Here is a 16,375-nt window from a genome sequence, read left to right on the forward strand (position 1 = left end):
GTTTAAAAAAAGATGGAAATGTGCCGCAATTTTCAATCCGAAAAAAACATGGACTCCATTCTGCGACTCCAAATAAAACAAGATAGGGATATTAGAAGCAATCGCATAGAACTATTTTTTTTTTGGTTTATACACGGCACCTCTAAAAATATATATAAGGCTTGAATAAGCTACCGGTTCGTGAAAGTACCGTGTCATTTATAATACTTTCAGTGCATGTTATATAGGACTACGTCGTTAAAGGCATTGAAGACTCTCCCCAAACAGCGTGCCTCGCTCTGAAAAAGTTAACTTTCCGTTGCTTGCAAGTGAAGTTTTACTCTTGTTGCTACAAAACGCAGACAGTAATGAAACGTGAAACCGTGTTATCTTTAGCTGGGCCTGAGATGTCCATCGCTGTATCGTTTGTACACTGTGATGTGGGTATTGACCGCAGCTGTATGTACTGACTGTACACTATAGTGTCTAATTACCGACGGTAGCAAGCTATTTTCTGGGATCGAAGGTGGTGTCTAACAAATTTGTTACACCTCATTTGAAACTAGGTCAGATTACCTGCATTAGATGTTTCTTTTTGCGCGAGTCTTCACACCATTTAAAACTAACCTTCTCTCCCGGTGGTCGAATCTAAAGCAAGATAAGGATCTGAGATACGGTCCAAATAATTTATTGATATGCTTCATCGCTCATCAAAAGCTTATCGACCTCATTATGGATATTGTTTCTCTCCTGTTCCTTTCTTTTTCATCTTTTCTTTTAATCTGATCTATCTCAAATTTCAGAAAAAAACCAACCAATCTTTAAAGACTTTCCCAAATTTCTCTTTACTTTCCAACTTTCTGAATAAGAAAACAAAAACAGTATGCCTCCTTGCGCAAGAGTTATTACTAGACGATAAACATTAAAATATTCATCCCCCGAGGACATCTTCGAGGTATAAAATCAAACGCAAAAAAAAAACAGACAAAACCTTCTGCCAAACGTTCAACCCAGCTTATAGTGTTTTGAGTGGAGCTCCGACACCAAAGCTCTATTGTAGAAGAGTGCTATGTTCTCTTTTGTTAATGGCACAATTGGAGTGTGCTGGGATCAACAAACGAAATACACAGCCCATGCTTTCTTATACGCTTCATGCAATGCAGCAACGGTCAGTGTATCAACGCCGTATATACAGTAGTATCACATAGACTATTACACACACAGCTGGAAACCTAGCTGTTTGTAATCAAACGGCTCATATTGCGCTCTGGTTGATACACGGCGCCCAGAAGGGACATATCGCCACGCTGTAAAACTGCTCCGGTAAGTAAGAGTTTCTTCGCTTTGTTTGTATAGAAAAGACATTGCAGTTTGGTGATAAATCAAGTAGGAAATTTCTTTATTCCTTGTCACTTTCTGAGTCGAGAGTTATTTCGGGATAATTTGACTAACAAATTTGACTAACAAATTTGACTAACAAATTTGACTAACAAATTTGACTAACAAATTTGACTAACAAATTTGACTAACAACTGTAGCCTAAAGGAAGAGCGACAAGCTAAAGGAAGTTATGTTTTTTTGACTTGTCTTTGTCTCAAGTTGAAGACAATTTGTATATTGTTCACATGTCTGTTCCCTTGTTATGTCAAAATAATGTCAGCATCCAATTACAATACTAGCGTCTACCCCGATTATTTTATGCAAAACACGTAGACATATTACATAGGCGATATACGCTATGTAGAATTTTCCGTGAACTTGTGCAGGTTAGGCCTAGATAGATCTGTGTAAATGTTAATGATAGTTTTAGAAGACAATAGTTATTTTCATTTTTCCTTGAACATGCAACATTTTGTGACATTTTCGACCCGCCGTCGAGGTTATGAAAAACAAATCAAATCTACTTTTTCAAACTTATTCGATTGTGACCCGAATGATTTGCATACGCATCTGGGTTATGTAGTTGGTATTTTAAGTAGGCCTCAAACTAAAAGTAACACCTATTCTTTCAAATTTAAATTACATTGTGAAAATTGTTATTGATTTATAGCCGTAATAAAACGTATAGGCCTATTTTAATGTTCACGCTCACACCGTACATCGATCACGGTATAGTGTACGTTGAATAACTCAGCTTGCGTCATTTTAACCATTAGAAAATGTGTTTCTGTAGTATCCAACGCTACATTTTTATTGTACCCCAAAATTGCACCGATAAATAACTATATATCAACTTTCCATTGCATAAGTTACATACACTCCTTACGAAGTGGGTGGAGGGTGGTTGAAAGGGGGTGGGGGGGGGGGAGAGGCTCGAGTGCGCGAGTATAAGCAATATGTTTATAGTTAGTGGAAATTGTATTATTTGAATAGCACGTGCAGCCTATACGTGTACAGTGATTCTCATTATTAGTGTTCATCGATTGAAAATGTCATTTCTGTATTGGTATAAATTCTTTTGGGGCTATGCCAGGAAGAGTCAAGAAGTGTTTTAACCATATGTTATATCAAGTGCCTTATAAGACGACACTTTCTCATCGACACTTTCTCATTCCTATCAAGTGAATACTCATGTCCCAAATACTTCCAGTATTCAGTATGATTTTCCCACTCAGACATATAATTTACAATGTAGGTGCATTTGCCGCCATACACAGTTCCTCTTTCAACAGAATGATATAAACAGTGGTATATGCCTATTAAGCTACGTGTGTTCAAAGATTAGTTGTACGATTTCGGGGATTTACTAGAACGACATTCAGACGAATCAAGATGCTTGCTAATAGTTTTATTAAAAAGAAAAACAGCCGTAAATCCTCGGATTAGAAGCAGTAGGCCTATAATTTCATGTCAATACACCTGCATTAATACGTCATGCAGTCGCACACAACGCTATAAGAAACGCCTGTTGCTAGGCTTTGGTACTGCGTTATATATACTTGTAACTCTCACTTGTGATAAATCAACAAGAACTCATTCAGCCGAAACTGTTCTGTGTGATCATATTTTACTTACTTAGGGGTACTTGACCGACTAACTTATATTGCTGTATTGAATCTTCGCAAGCACTGTATATCTTGTTTGTATGTTATTCACAGTTCAGTGAAAAGTCACAGGAACAGAGTTGTGACGTACAGTTGCGTATATTGATGGCGCACTGTGCCTATACACGTCCCTCTTCGATCTCTCACCGAACAAAAAAACAAAAACAAAAGCAGCCATTAGCTGTTATTAGAACAATTCTATTTACCCTTTTTATTCTGATGGAGGCTGCTCCCTGACCTCAATTACGTGGAACCGGTCTAATTCAATGACACCTGGGCCACACCCTCCCCTCCTTTGAATCCTGAATCCGCCTCTATACATGTGTGCCTATATAAAAAAAATATGGAAAATGTGTCTCGCGTTGCAGCGTAACAGGTTGTTGTTGATTGTTGTTATTTTGCTGTTGTAATTTTTTTCTATGTTGCTTCATCCTGTTGTGTTTTACGTTTGTACATTGTGAACGCATGAATGAATGAATGAATGAATGAATGAATAATTCAATGACTGAATTCACGCATATATGAGTAAACGATGAACGAATGAAAGATATTATAATTGAGAATGCACTCGATCGTTGGGTGGTTTTATGTTTTCTTTGGAGGGGTATCTTACCCCTTCTAGATCTAATTCTATATCATAGCTATACTCCAAAATGAGCATTATTACAATGACTCTACCAGCAGATCGATAAAGTGGTGTTGAGAAAAAACCCGCACATCAGTATTATACTGATTGTACCGTCCAACCTGTACGGTAGTCAGATATTACCAGCGTAGTTAGTTCGAGGTCATAAGCAATTGATAAAGGTGTATGAGGCATATTACTGTAAAACTCATTTCATCATGATGAAACATATAAATATATATATAATTGTAATCGTAGTGAGTTGCATAATCCAGAACAGTGAAAACACTTCCAGCCTCCACCGGGATTCGAACCCGGGCCTCCCGCTTTATATGCGAACACCCTAACCACTAGGCTATGGACGCGGGTTGTATGTCCAGAGGTTCGTAACCGTCCGCGGTAAAGGAAGGTCGTAATTCCACTGTATAGGCGTTTGTCACCTGTATCGAACAATATATGCTACTAGTTCTGTTTTAGATATCAAACATGATGCCAGCCAACTAACTCGAAATCATTTGTGATTCCTAAAGCCGGATCTCAATGGGACACTTTAAAAGACTATATGTTAATGAAATGGAGGTAAACGACAAAGGCAAATGAATTTTTATTTCCCCAATTTTCCGGATGAAATCCGTAGTGTCCTGCACATAGGACGATAGGGCCGAAACAAGAGGTTGGATGAGAAGATCCACAAATTTGGAAATTTTATCAGTCGCTGTTCCATTACCATTTTATGGGCCTCCTGTTTATGCCTTCTTTGTGAAATTTGGGCAGAAAATAAAAGCGACCATGTTTTGGGTCGTTTTCAAGAAGGTTTTGGCCTAACTTGCGGTCAATGGAACCGTTAGAGACTATCTTTTGGGTGACTCTTTTCACGTTTTATGTGATTCCTTGAGTAGGATCAGAGTCCAGGAGTTTGAAGTGTTTAGGGTTGCCGAGTAGTCTGTTGGCTTCCTCTCTGTAGAATTGTTTACCCATAGCGACAATTGCAAATCCATTGTCGGCTGGCCTGATGACAATGTCATCGCGCTTCTTGCGTTCATTCGTCTCTCAGTTTTGCTGATCAGCAATCTCGAGATTGTCGCGGAAGTCTGGGGCAAGGGTCTGTGTTTTATTACATCCTCTTCAATGATGATATTATTATACACATACCAATCGTTTTATGATCCATTTAGCGTAGGCTATATCCCCCATTCCCCACACACTCACTCCCAACAAACACACCCACTTCAGTTCTAACCTATATAGTTTAATCCCCCACCCCTTTAAATCGTTCATTAAACCCATCCACCTGCTTCTACGCAAATGTTGCACTATAACATCGGCCTATACAGCACAGTTTAAATATATACACCATATCCATCCCGTTGTTTCTGTCGTCCACATTATAAACAATGTAGGCCTACTGATTCTACTTGGAAAAATTCACAGTTGACTGGTTAATCGGTTATTCAAAGCCAGACTTAAATGATACAAATGAAAGAAGACTTACATTAACTCCACAAATATCATACATAATGGGACGTACCGCTTAGCTGGTTTACAATAGCCTTGCTGACCTCGATCTCGTATAGTGGAACCACTTGTGGGTATATATGGTTGGCTTTCGTTTTCAAGGTTTTCACCCGTGTATATAAAGGTACGTATATCCAATTGTACCATAGCTGGTTAACAACTTGTTGGATATAGCTAGCAGACAGTAGATCCACATAAACAACTCACTAAGTTCATCGACAAAACCACTTGGCATAGTCTGGATGACGAATTTCTAAGTAGAAAGCTCAACATCTTTGGAGATTATCAGGGCGCAATGATACATAGCGAGGTATAAGAGGTATAATACTACAATATGTAAATCTGTGCACCCAAACACACTCTGCAGGTAGTATATATATATATATATATATATATATATATATATATATACAGTATATATATATAACTATATATATATATATATATATATATATATATATATATATATATATATATATACATATATATATATATATATATATATATATATATATATATATACATATATATCCATACAGAGGTCCATACAGAGTACTCTACTTTGGATATGAAATTGCATATTTCCAGTCGATTGCATTATCGTGAGTGAGAAGGCGAAACAGTGTTTCGTATACCGTCGTTCGCATATACACGGAACAATGCATGGCTATATAATCAGATAATTAATTGGAAGTTGTGCGATATATTTTGCATCGTTTAACGGCTTGTGGCTTGTATAGCAGGTGTAGTAACGCAGAGAGCTGTTTTCTATATACGGTCACACACACACACATGATATACTAAAGACTTGAGCAAGTCAAAACACATAAAATTCTCTTGGTATACAACATAAAGACCCTGCAATGAATACAAGGGCGGTTTGCATATTAAAGGTTGTTTCTTTTACTAATTACCTCTTTTATTTTTCTTAGTATCTGAAGATGCGGTTTACTGACCTAACACGTATAACATGTTAAAGGTTTCGATGCCAGTAAATAAATTGCTTACTTTGACCCTGAAATTATCATGAAGAGAATAACTAAGTGAAACTATAGTGAGATTTCACCTCTCATATGACATATATATATCTCACCGTACTGCCATGACTATCCATACAGGATATGTCCACAAACGGAACTAAATGTTTGTTAGTACTTAAGTGGGGGTGGGGGGGGGGTTGAATGTTCATTACAGATATCTCTATCATATTACAGACATTGGATGAAGTCTCAATTGGGCTGGCTTTTCTGTTAACACTGTAACTTAGTTTTGAAGGTTTTTGTATATTTTGTTTATAGTTAATTTTAAAAGTTAATATTTGTAGCAAATTTGTTTTGCTTATCAAGTATTGTTCGAATTATGATTCCATTCAATTTCTCAAAATAATACAGCCCTTAGCTCAGTTTCATACCTATACATTTGGATGTGTTAAAGAGTTCGTTCCCTTATATTTCCAACAATGTGTATGTCATCACTGCAAACAAATTGGTTTCATTGTAAAGACATATATCCCAAACCAAAACCAACATTGAATCAGATTTCAAGCGCAGTTTCTGATATTTAGCTTTTTTTTTGAATTTTTAACCGGATTATAAGATATCCTAGAAAAATCTTGACATTTTCAACAGGAAAAAGACCTCTAATTATTTCCTATGTCCTTTCTGGAAACTATATAAAGCTCCACCCCTCACCCCCCCCCCCTACATCCCAACAAACTATATCATAATGTGAATCACTCGACCTAAGTGTAAATATAACAATAAAAGAAATGACGGTCAAGATTCAGAGACAAAGTGCTTTGCATGCATTTAAAACTTTTCATTTTTTGTTAAATACATCGATTAATTTTGTGTAATTTTATATATCAAGTTTCATTAAAGAGACTTGTTATAATGTTTCCTTTTTTCTTCGCAATTTTTCTTTTTCATTGAACCTCATCAAGAAAGAAGGACAGAAAATGGCTGCGAAGCACGACAAGTTACTAATCTTACTTACCGTTCTGGTTTTCATTTTCTCTTTGGTGGCTTTCTTCGGGGTCGGTATCTTTATAGCATCAACGGACGAAAATGGTGAGTTGAATTGAATTGGCAAAAAATATACGGTAGTGTACTTGGAAAAATATGTTATCTATGCACCAGTTTTTATAGGGCTTATTAACCTAGTCGAATTTAGGCACAAAATTAGATTTGATATATTGCAGATTAAAACACACCAGCTATCAATCTAGAGTGGATTTCTGTAACACTTTTAATGTTTTAGGAATGACACTTTAGGCAGATGAAGGTCATCAACTGAAGCGACTGGACTATAAAATCTAATACGCCGACCGTAATGTCAATTCCATAACAAACAAATCAATGAGACAACAAATATTTGTTTATGGCTTCAAATAACGGTTTACTGTACATTAGTAAAATGTGAAGAAGATGTCGTGTTGAATGTCAAACAAGGGTGTTATCTTGTTTATATGAAGTTAAAAGAACATATTTAGGTCGAGGTATTAGAATTTATGAAACATTGGATTAACATTAAGGCCTGCACCGATGAGCTGAAGTCATCATCTCTGAAGTCTTACTGGAGCTATCCAGAGTTGAAGCATATTTTAATGGCGAGTATCTTGAAAAGCTTAATAGGCTATACCAAAATAACTATGGCAACCAAACGTTTCTTTGTTCTTGGGCTAGGATATATCAAGACTAAAATTAGGCTGTCAAAAATCATCCCATTTTAAAGAATCCTAAATCTCAGAACTGCTCCTTGAAAGCTCATAGCAGAATACAAACACTGCACAATCTCAAATATGTTATTTCCATAAACTTATATATATATGGACTTCCTTATTCGTTATAGAAATATAATATGACGTAAGAGGCAAAGCGTAGTCCGGTCATGAAATATAAATGGGATACGTATAGGCCTACACTCTACAAAACTCGAGACCGATAAATAAAAGAAAAAAATATGAACACAATGGCTCATTGCTTTTTTGATACGAGCCAATTAAAGAGAATATGTAGCATAACAAATAGACACAATTGCTCACCCATAATAACCAGTTACACATGCCCCTGACCAGTTCATTTGCATAATAACAGTAAAATAATCATTTATACTACTACAATATGTGAAACGTGCACGTCCCAATGACATTCGGTGCTGCAATTTAAACATTTGATTAATTTAAATGCCTTATGTTTGTCTATCAAGTTTTACGTTGCCATCTGAGGATCTGACCTATAGTTGTCTACGTGTTATATTAAGTAGTCCAGCCACTTTCATTGATGAGCCCCAGATGTGCGTTTCTAAAAATTGGAAAGTGGTACAGAAATACAACCTAGACTGAAAATCAGTGCTTAGTTAGCGGTCTAAAGCACACCAATATCTATTTTGTGCCTCGAGTCATGCTTTAATCCCTGCATTATCTAGTTTGTAGATAAAAAACCATACTATATATAGTTATACTCCGGCTCCCTATCCCCGTTGCCTTTCCGTTACTCATCCGTCACATGACCCCCACCCCCACCCCGACACCTATAGTGTTTATATGACTCTGTATGAACGACAGAAGCACAACATTTTTTATGATTTTAAGGTATTGTTTTGTTTTTCTAGGCGGCCTTGCTAACATTTTGGACAAATACGTAACCAAATTGTCGCCACCTGTTTGGTCATACGCCATTTGGTTCGTCATCGGTCTGTGGCAGACGATATGGGTAATTTACGTGTTCACAACGATGTGCCGGCACACCGAGATGGGACCGATGTATCGCAATCCACCGGTTATCAGTAAACTCTTCATGTGGTCGATGCTGGTGGCCTTGGTCATTAATTGTGTGGCGTTTCTGTTCCTGATCAACGACTGGCTGCTTCTATTCGTTATCTTCATGTTGGGTCTCTGGTTCACGTTATCTTTGGCACTGGTATACCTTCATGTTAGACTCGATGAATACTGGGTACTATTGGGACTCAAGTACAGGTGAGTTGTCACGGTACATTACATTATTTATAGTTTGTTACATTTTCTTCTTTCATATCGGCCTTCCACGAATAGGTGTCGAAGCGCACGGATTTATTTAAACAAGGAGAAGGTATAACAATTGTGGACATGGGGTATATGAGGTACATTGACACAGGCAATGGAGGTGAGTGTAAGTTAACATGATAGGATACATGCTTGCTACACTGACTATGGCCAATGGCGCTTGTATTTGTCCAAGATAATTCCTTTACTCTGTGCATCAAGTTCTAAACCCACACAGATATCCCTTTCGTCACATAATCTTAAAATCGATCGTTTTGATTCAGACTCCAATCAACGAGTTTCATGACACTATAGAGATGTGATAAGTTGCCACTCAGTTGCCACTCAGTTGCCACTCAGTTGCCACTGTAGACACCTGTGGTATACATGGTGCTGGTTTACAAACTGCCAGATATCCTGGAATCCATGTATAAAGTGCACACGGTTGCGCATGAACAAATCACATCACTCATGAGTGTTCAAGGTGATGTGAGAAGGGGCTATTCCACATCAGTGAAGATGCATTAAAAGATTTACCCCAGTCCCGTTGCCATGAATTCCATCGTGACTATTGGCGTGAGCCTATAAACTGGATAAATACGTATATTTTTACATGTTTTTTCCCACTTTCACAGGAACGAACTAACGATCCTAGTCATTGGCATACACAATGGCGTCTCAATTGCTACTACTTGGGTAGCACTTACATGTATTTCTACTATAGCATCTCTCGGTGTCTCCGTCGCCGGTTTATCGCCAACTCTTTCGGAGTGTCTTGTATTTACATTATTTCTGATTCTAATGACGGCGTATTTTATTCTCGACCTCACCATTTGGGACCGTTACTTGAGGTTTACCTTTACTGTTTATCCGATTGTCTCCTGGATTCTGCTTACCACCGTCGTTGAACGTTGGGAACCTTGGAGCGGTGTTAATCTCTTTACTACATTAGGGTTAATCGTATCTTTGGCGATGTTCATCGTCAAGATTGTCATGGTGATCATTAGGAGAGACAAAAATTGGGGTCTCTTCGTTGATAGGAACGACGTCGATATTGCATAGTGGTTTCATAGTGGTAAAGTTATAGTATTCCTGACTGTAATGGAACCAAAGAAGATAAGAAAATAAAACAATAATAATATAAAAGACTTTGGTTTGTATATGATGTCTACGTTCGCACAGTGTTAGATGAAATTAGTTCACTAGAACCATGGCAACCAAAAGCAAACAAAAATGTGGTTGTTGCTATTACTGCTTGCATGTCTTCATGTTTGGATAGGCTGCTTCTAGCAAAATGAACAAGTTACTAAACAGCATCATTTTTTTTTATTAATATTTTGCTTACGCTGCTATATATTTGTCATTCGAACACATATGTAGCCAATCTATAGTTAAATTGCAAGTATTGTTTTACATATAAATATATATATATATATATATATATATATATATAATATATAAAGCACATCTTTTACTAATTCAACAATCATCTCTTGCATTTTCACTAACAGGGAGGAATTAATCAGCCTTATAATACTCGTCCAAAATGGCGTCGCATTTTATGCCAGCGTCACCGCTATCTTCTCAACAGCCGCCATATGTTCGGGAGGTGTATATGTCGGTGGCCTGTCACTAACCTCGAGCTCTTGTCTGGCTGTAGCAATCTTCTTCATCCTTTTAGTTGCCTATTTCGTGCTAGAGGTCACACTTTGGGACCGCTACCTTCGTTTTACATTTTCCGTCTATCCAGCGATTATATGGACCCTCCTTGTTACAGTCATCGATAAGTGGGAACCGTGGAATGCAAGCAACGGACTCACTCTAGTTTTACTTATCATCTCTGCGGTGATGTTCCTCATTAAGTTAATTGTTGTTATTGTCAGACAGAAGAAGGATTGGTCATTGTACGTTGAAGGAAGATTCGTAAGAATATGACATGATTTTACGCCGCCATTTTGCGTTGTTAATTTTGGGGATTCAGATATTACTGTAGACTGCAATCCTATCTGAATAGACGTGCAGTACAGGGATTGAAGACCAACAGTTCTATTTTCATAACAAGGACATTGAAATTACTAATATACAATCAAGAATACCTCGAAAGAAAAACCACAATATACATAGTAACATACAAACACAATGCGTATTGTTTATAGCCGACCCTGCACGCATGATAAAGTAATGTTACTCGTGTATGCATGCTAAAACAACTAGGCTTTATATGTATGTCATGATCATCATTCACTCACATCAGTTTGCAGTTTGTTGTATGAATAAGTTGGAAACAGATCAATATGATGGTTGTCTGGTATGTACAAAATGCAAGTGACATTCGATATGTTTACTTTTTTTTAGTCGATATATTTGAGGAGCACAATTTTTAATATAGCAAGTCAATAGTAGGTAAAGAGTACTCGGGCGCCTTTGTATTTATTACGGCACGTTTGTCTGTATAGGCCTTTATGTATATATGCCTTAGTTTTGTTTTAATCATAGTAGAAATGTTTTGAGGTAAATTGGGGTTATTGTGCTAAAAATGCTATAGTAAATGGAGGATTACTGTAAGAGAAAAATGTTCACCATAAACGCATTTAAGACTTTAATTGGTACTGGCAAATTTTACTCATTTTTCAAATGCAATTCTCTAACAAAATCCCCCCAAAACAACTTACACACTTTTAGAGACCTGCTATAGCGTACTTCAAGTTGAGCTTTCTTTCGGTTGCCATGGTAAACTAATACAATGTACAAACATGTACAAATTGATCGGCGCCATTATAGGTATTTATTATAACAAGTGGTTGTAACTTAGAGAAGGCTTGGAACTCTTTCATTTACAGAGTGATGTCATAGCGCGATATGAATATGCATGAATATTTTCCGTAATTTCCAAAGTCGATCTCCTCTCGGCATACATCTTGCATGAGAATATTGATATCTGATACCATGTATTTAACTGTTTTTATCTTTTAACTCATCTTTTAATTTCATGTAAATTTTTAGCATATTGTGCTATAGGTAAAAAACACGTTAATAATTTGTATACAGTTTGGTTTTAGAAGCATATAGAGTCATATGTAATACGTGTTTTTTTTATGCGTTAGTGGTCACAACCCTATTGAAGGCTAAAACGTTTGTATTTTGATGGTTCTGTGTTTTTAAGGTGAAATGTATTGCCTCTTTTCCCCTAAATATGATATATTGTATGGTCCAAGGGCGTAGGAACCGGGGGGGGGGCTGGGGGCGCCAGCCCCCCCAGTGAAAAATGTGGAGGGGCGGAAGTATCATTCCGCCCCCCGGTTCGCAAGTCAGAGAACCCCTTTTTCATTTCCAAATGAAAAAAAAAAATCATTTGGAGCACCAAATTGCATCTAAGGCCAGGTGAAAATACAAAATTAAGTTTACAAAATGGAGTGGGTGTTGAAGTGTGCTATATTTCACCAAATTGCATCTGAGGCCACCTGGAAATGCAAAAAATTCCAAAGACCCCTCCCCCAGGCTGGCCATCAGTCTTCAGCCCCCCCCCCCCCCACTCAAAAGTACCTTCCTACGCCACTGATATGGTAACTCATGTTACGATTATCGTGCATTCTATATTGCCACTTTCAAATCATTTTGCTTTCATTAAGACATATTTTGCTTTATTATATAGAAACTCCTCAAGGTCTGGGTATATACAGTAAGTTCGGAATTAGGTCTTTTCCATGGGAAAAGAAAGGAAAAAGACGTTTGAAAAGTTTTAACAATTTTTAGCAAACAATGGTAAAAGTGGCCCAAAAGTACTAAACTGTGATGATCTTGGTTTCTTGCGCAGTTTAAATGATAAATTTCTAAGTTCTATGCAAGTTATAAATTTTTGTTGGAAACAAAAGTTCCGTTATGGTGAAGTCACCACTACACGTTCTAAATTTTAAGGTCTTACTTATTTTAATGTTTCTTTCATTAAAAATGTCCAACTTGAAGAGAAGTGGGGTGGGTGGGGGGGGGGGTGCATCTCGGAATACTTATGTGGCTTAACATTGTTTGCTGGCTGTGTGCCTTCACTTCTAGCCGTGGATGGTCACGTGTCTAAGTACGTAGGAAAACTAAGATTAAAGGAGAATCAATCCAAAACAACATCATTAAATTTTGTTACAAGAACGCTCATGTTATCCCTTTAACCAAAGAATAACATTCTGTTTAGGAGACATATTTCCGATTGTTTAGGAGACATATTTCCGATTAATATCCATTGGTATTGTAAACATATGACTTAAGCAAGTCCAAAAATGTCATCATATAATTTACAAATGTTGATTTTAATTTTTTTGCTAAGAATTTGTAAAGATCAAATTTTGTATATTATTTATGTTATAATGTTTGCTTATATTTTACTGGGTCCTCAGGAATTGACTGGGTGTATATATATGGCAAATCATAATCTTGATATAACTTTTAATTATCTATCTTGATAGTTTTGAACATGTAATGTGTATTTTAGTCCTAATTAAAGACCTAAATTAAAGTTTCAATAATGCTTCAGAATGTACCATTTGGCATCTCAACGCTTAATGTTTTACTGGTACCACATCCCGTAAGTTGTAAAACTCCCTGACCCTCCTCTGGTCCTTCCGTAAAAATACATTCCCCTCTACCTAAATCTGTCGGGGAAATTTAGAATCCCCGCCCTCACCCCCCCCCCCCTCCCCCAACACACCTTTCAAATCCTGTATACCCCACTGATCTGTAACTCGTCAGTACATTACACCAGTTTATGAGTATGCGACCATATATACGCCTATACACCTATTCCCTTGACTAGATTTATCCACAATCACGTGACATGTCCTTGCCCGAGCGCAATTCAATTTCCTAACGTAACTCCAATGCGTCAAAGTTGTAAAGTTATACTGTAACCATAAAAAAAAACATGCTACTCACTATACAAACGCCACAGCTCCTCGCCTAGTATTCTCTTCCATGCTACAAAGAAAGTATACGCCGCCTGTGTTGAATATTTCAAGCTGGCTACGCCCATGACGTCACCCTTGATGACACCCTTAATTGGCTACACCTATATATGTCTTATCGTCCGCCTTATTAGTTTTCTTGGATCTCAATATTTTCGTCAATTTTGTACCAAATAGTCACCAGTGGCACGGAGAGTTAATTTACCATCAAGTGATTATAATATTAATAAATAACATAACTTATTTCTCACTTAATTTGGACTTTTTGGAGACACGCATAAATACATGTTATGTGAGAGAAAATGTACATTTTGTCCAGTGTTTTTCTCCATCTTGACTTAACTTTTTATCAATTTTATCATTTTGATAAACGTGAACTGAACACAATACATATACTTGCCGTACGGAAAGGATTGTATACACATCACTGAATATCGACACACAATATGGATAGCTTGCGCTGAAAGAAAATACTGCTAAGAAAACAAAACCTGAATAAAAACAAACGTGTAACAGGCAGCAATCAATACACCGATGAGATTAGGCTGATGACTGGAATAATTCATTATACGTAGCCACAGGATGTCCTCCTTTAGTCCTTACTCGATCTTTGTCAATAGAATTTATTTCAAATGTTGGAATTGACATTTGAACTGAGATTTGACATTTTGCACCAAAATACGTGCAATTTTCCAACAATGACGTACAATTGATTGTACGATCAATGAATGAACAGAGGGCAAAATGTTTGAGAGGGTAAGTACAGATTTAACCCTCTAAGAGACGCATTGGAATACATACAAGGGCGGCGGAAGCACTTTTAATCTGGGGGGCACCGACATCAAAGGGCACTGCAGAAATTCGATTGGACTGATGCAGCCTTATATTTAGTACCCTTTTTAACTCTTATTGTATTATCTTATTTGCGTATACACATCACTCCATCAAGCCCCCCCCCCCCCCTTCAAGGAAAATATGCATACAGCACTGCAATATCCAATGAACAAATTGGGAAACACGTGCACGTGCCCCCTGTGCCCCCCCCCCCGGTTCCGCCGCCCTTTAATACATATATAGGTCATATCGTAAGGGACTATAATCTTATTCGTGCAGACGCCGGAAAGCTATATGCTGCTTTATGAAGTTTTTATTTTAATGATTTTTGAGGAAAATATTCATTAAAAGCATAACTGTAATATCTGTAAAAAGACCAACACGATGGCCGGGTCTAGTATAAGAATTAACTCCTGTAAGTGATAACCTTATCAACTTATCATCCAAATACAAAGACATTAAACCGTAAAATAATATGTGAAAATATCAATTTCTATGATAAAAACGGACCTTAATTATTCAACAGTTCAAGCTATTTGTGTATAGAGTTTGTCCGGAGAGCATATATATGTCACCGATCCCCAGTTTATTTGAAGTCTTCATTATTCTTATAGGTATATTATGAGAAAGCAATTTCCTTTATCCCATTGACCACGGGCCTCGGACTGTAGCCTCACTGACCCCCAACCCCTCCCCTCTCGTCTGCAGGCCAACACACAAATAATATCATATTCTATATATGTGAGCACCGATGAGCTAGAAAATGACATTTTCTCTAATTGTTTAAAATCGTCAAGTGTAGGTAGACTTTACTGCAAGTTCATTAAAAAAAAAACGATTGCGTTTGATAACCTAAGAGGGGACTATGTATGTGAGGGTTGGGGGTTGGGTTGGCCCCTGGCGCTAATGTTTAGTAGTCCGGGCGAGGAGGTCTAAAGGGAGGGGTCCCCCTCTCCTGTGATAAAGTTTGTTAAGAATGGATTGTGCTACGATTCATGAGAGTTGGTGCTCTATTTTGCCACTTTTGAAACAATGTAAGTAGTACCGGAAGTGTTATATAATTAGGTAGGCTACTGTGCACTTGGATTTTGTTTGAAATTTTCTGTCTGCCAGTGGGGCCGGTGGGGGTGGCTCTTTTGTTGTCTGGAAATACACGTACATGGTGGTGTCCCTAATTGTATATGGTGAGACTGTCTTGCTCAGTTGCTCTTTCGGAAACTGTAGCCTGTGCGTGAATTTAAGGTTGAGGGAAGTTAATTACCTCCCCCAATCCCCTCCGGTCATACCAAACTTTACCACCACCTTCAGTTAGAGGAAAAGCAAATTGTTACCAGCACATTTCCGGTCAGTAGTGTCATGAACAGATGTGCATCTTGAATCTCTAAACGTTTGTCTGTACTTACGGGGG

The 16,375-nt window shown here is 37.5% G+C and overlaps 1 protein-coding gene and 1 non-coding gene across 5 annotated transcripts; one reads left to right on the forward strand and one right to left on the reverse strand.

Moving 5' to 3' along the window:
* The first annotated feature begins 1,110 nt into the window (after window positions 1–1,110).
* LOC139978329 (uncharacterized) lies at window positions 1,111–14,440 on the forward strand. 4 transcript variants are annotated; one of them, XM_071988450.1, is made up of 4 exons: window positions 1,111–1,302; window positions 7,106–7,232; window positions 8,776–9,139; window positions 9,820–10,608. In XM_071988450.1, exons 2-4 carry the CDS (start codon window positions 7,121–7,123, stop codon window positions 10,244–10,246), a joined length of 903 nt encoding a protein of 300 aa, XP_071844551.1. In that variant the 5' UTR covers window positions 1,111–1,302; window positions 7,106–7,120; the 3' UTR covers window positions 10,247–10,608. The 4 variants fall into 4 exon arrangements, with proteins under 4 accessions (XP_071844551.1, XP_071844560.1, XP_071844533.1 ...); XM_071988459.1 differs by lacking the exon at window positions 1,111–1,302 and adding an exon at window positions 5,174–5,287; XM_071988432.1 differs by lacking the exon at window positions 1,111–1,302 and adding an exon at window positions 5,334–5,473.
* Window positions 3,942–4,013, reverse strand: Trnay-aua (transfer RNA tyrosine (anticodon AUA)). The gene has a single exon. It is a non-coding gene; the product is annotated as a tRNA-Tyr (tRNA).
* Window positions 14,441–16,375: the final 1,935 nt, after the last annotated feature.

Source organism: Apostichopus japonicus, chromosome 2, assembly GCF_037975245.1.
Source record: "Apostichopus japonicus isolate 1M-3 chromosome 2, ASM3797524v1, whole genome shotgun sequence".
NCBI lineage: Eukaryota > Metazoa > Echinodermata > Holothuroidea > Aspidochirotida > Stichopodidae > Apostichopus > Apostichopus japonicus.

Excerpts from the sequence above, each read along its gene's own strand:
- LOC139978329 (XM_071988432.1), top strand. Across the intron at positions 7,233-8,775 it reads AGCATCAACGGACGAAAATG|GCGGCCTTGCTAACATTTTG; the intron begins GTGAGTTGAATT and ends TTGTTTTTCTAG. Across the intron at positions 9,140-9,819 it reads CTATTGGGACTCAAGTACAG|GAACGAACTAACGATCCTAG; the intron begins GTGAGTTGTCAC and ends CCACTTTCACAG.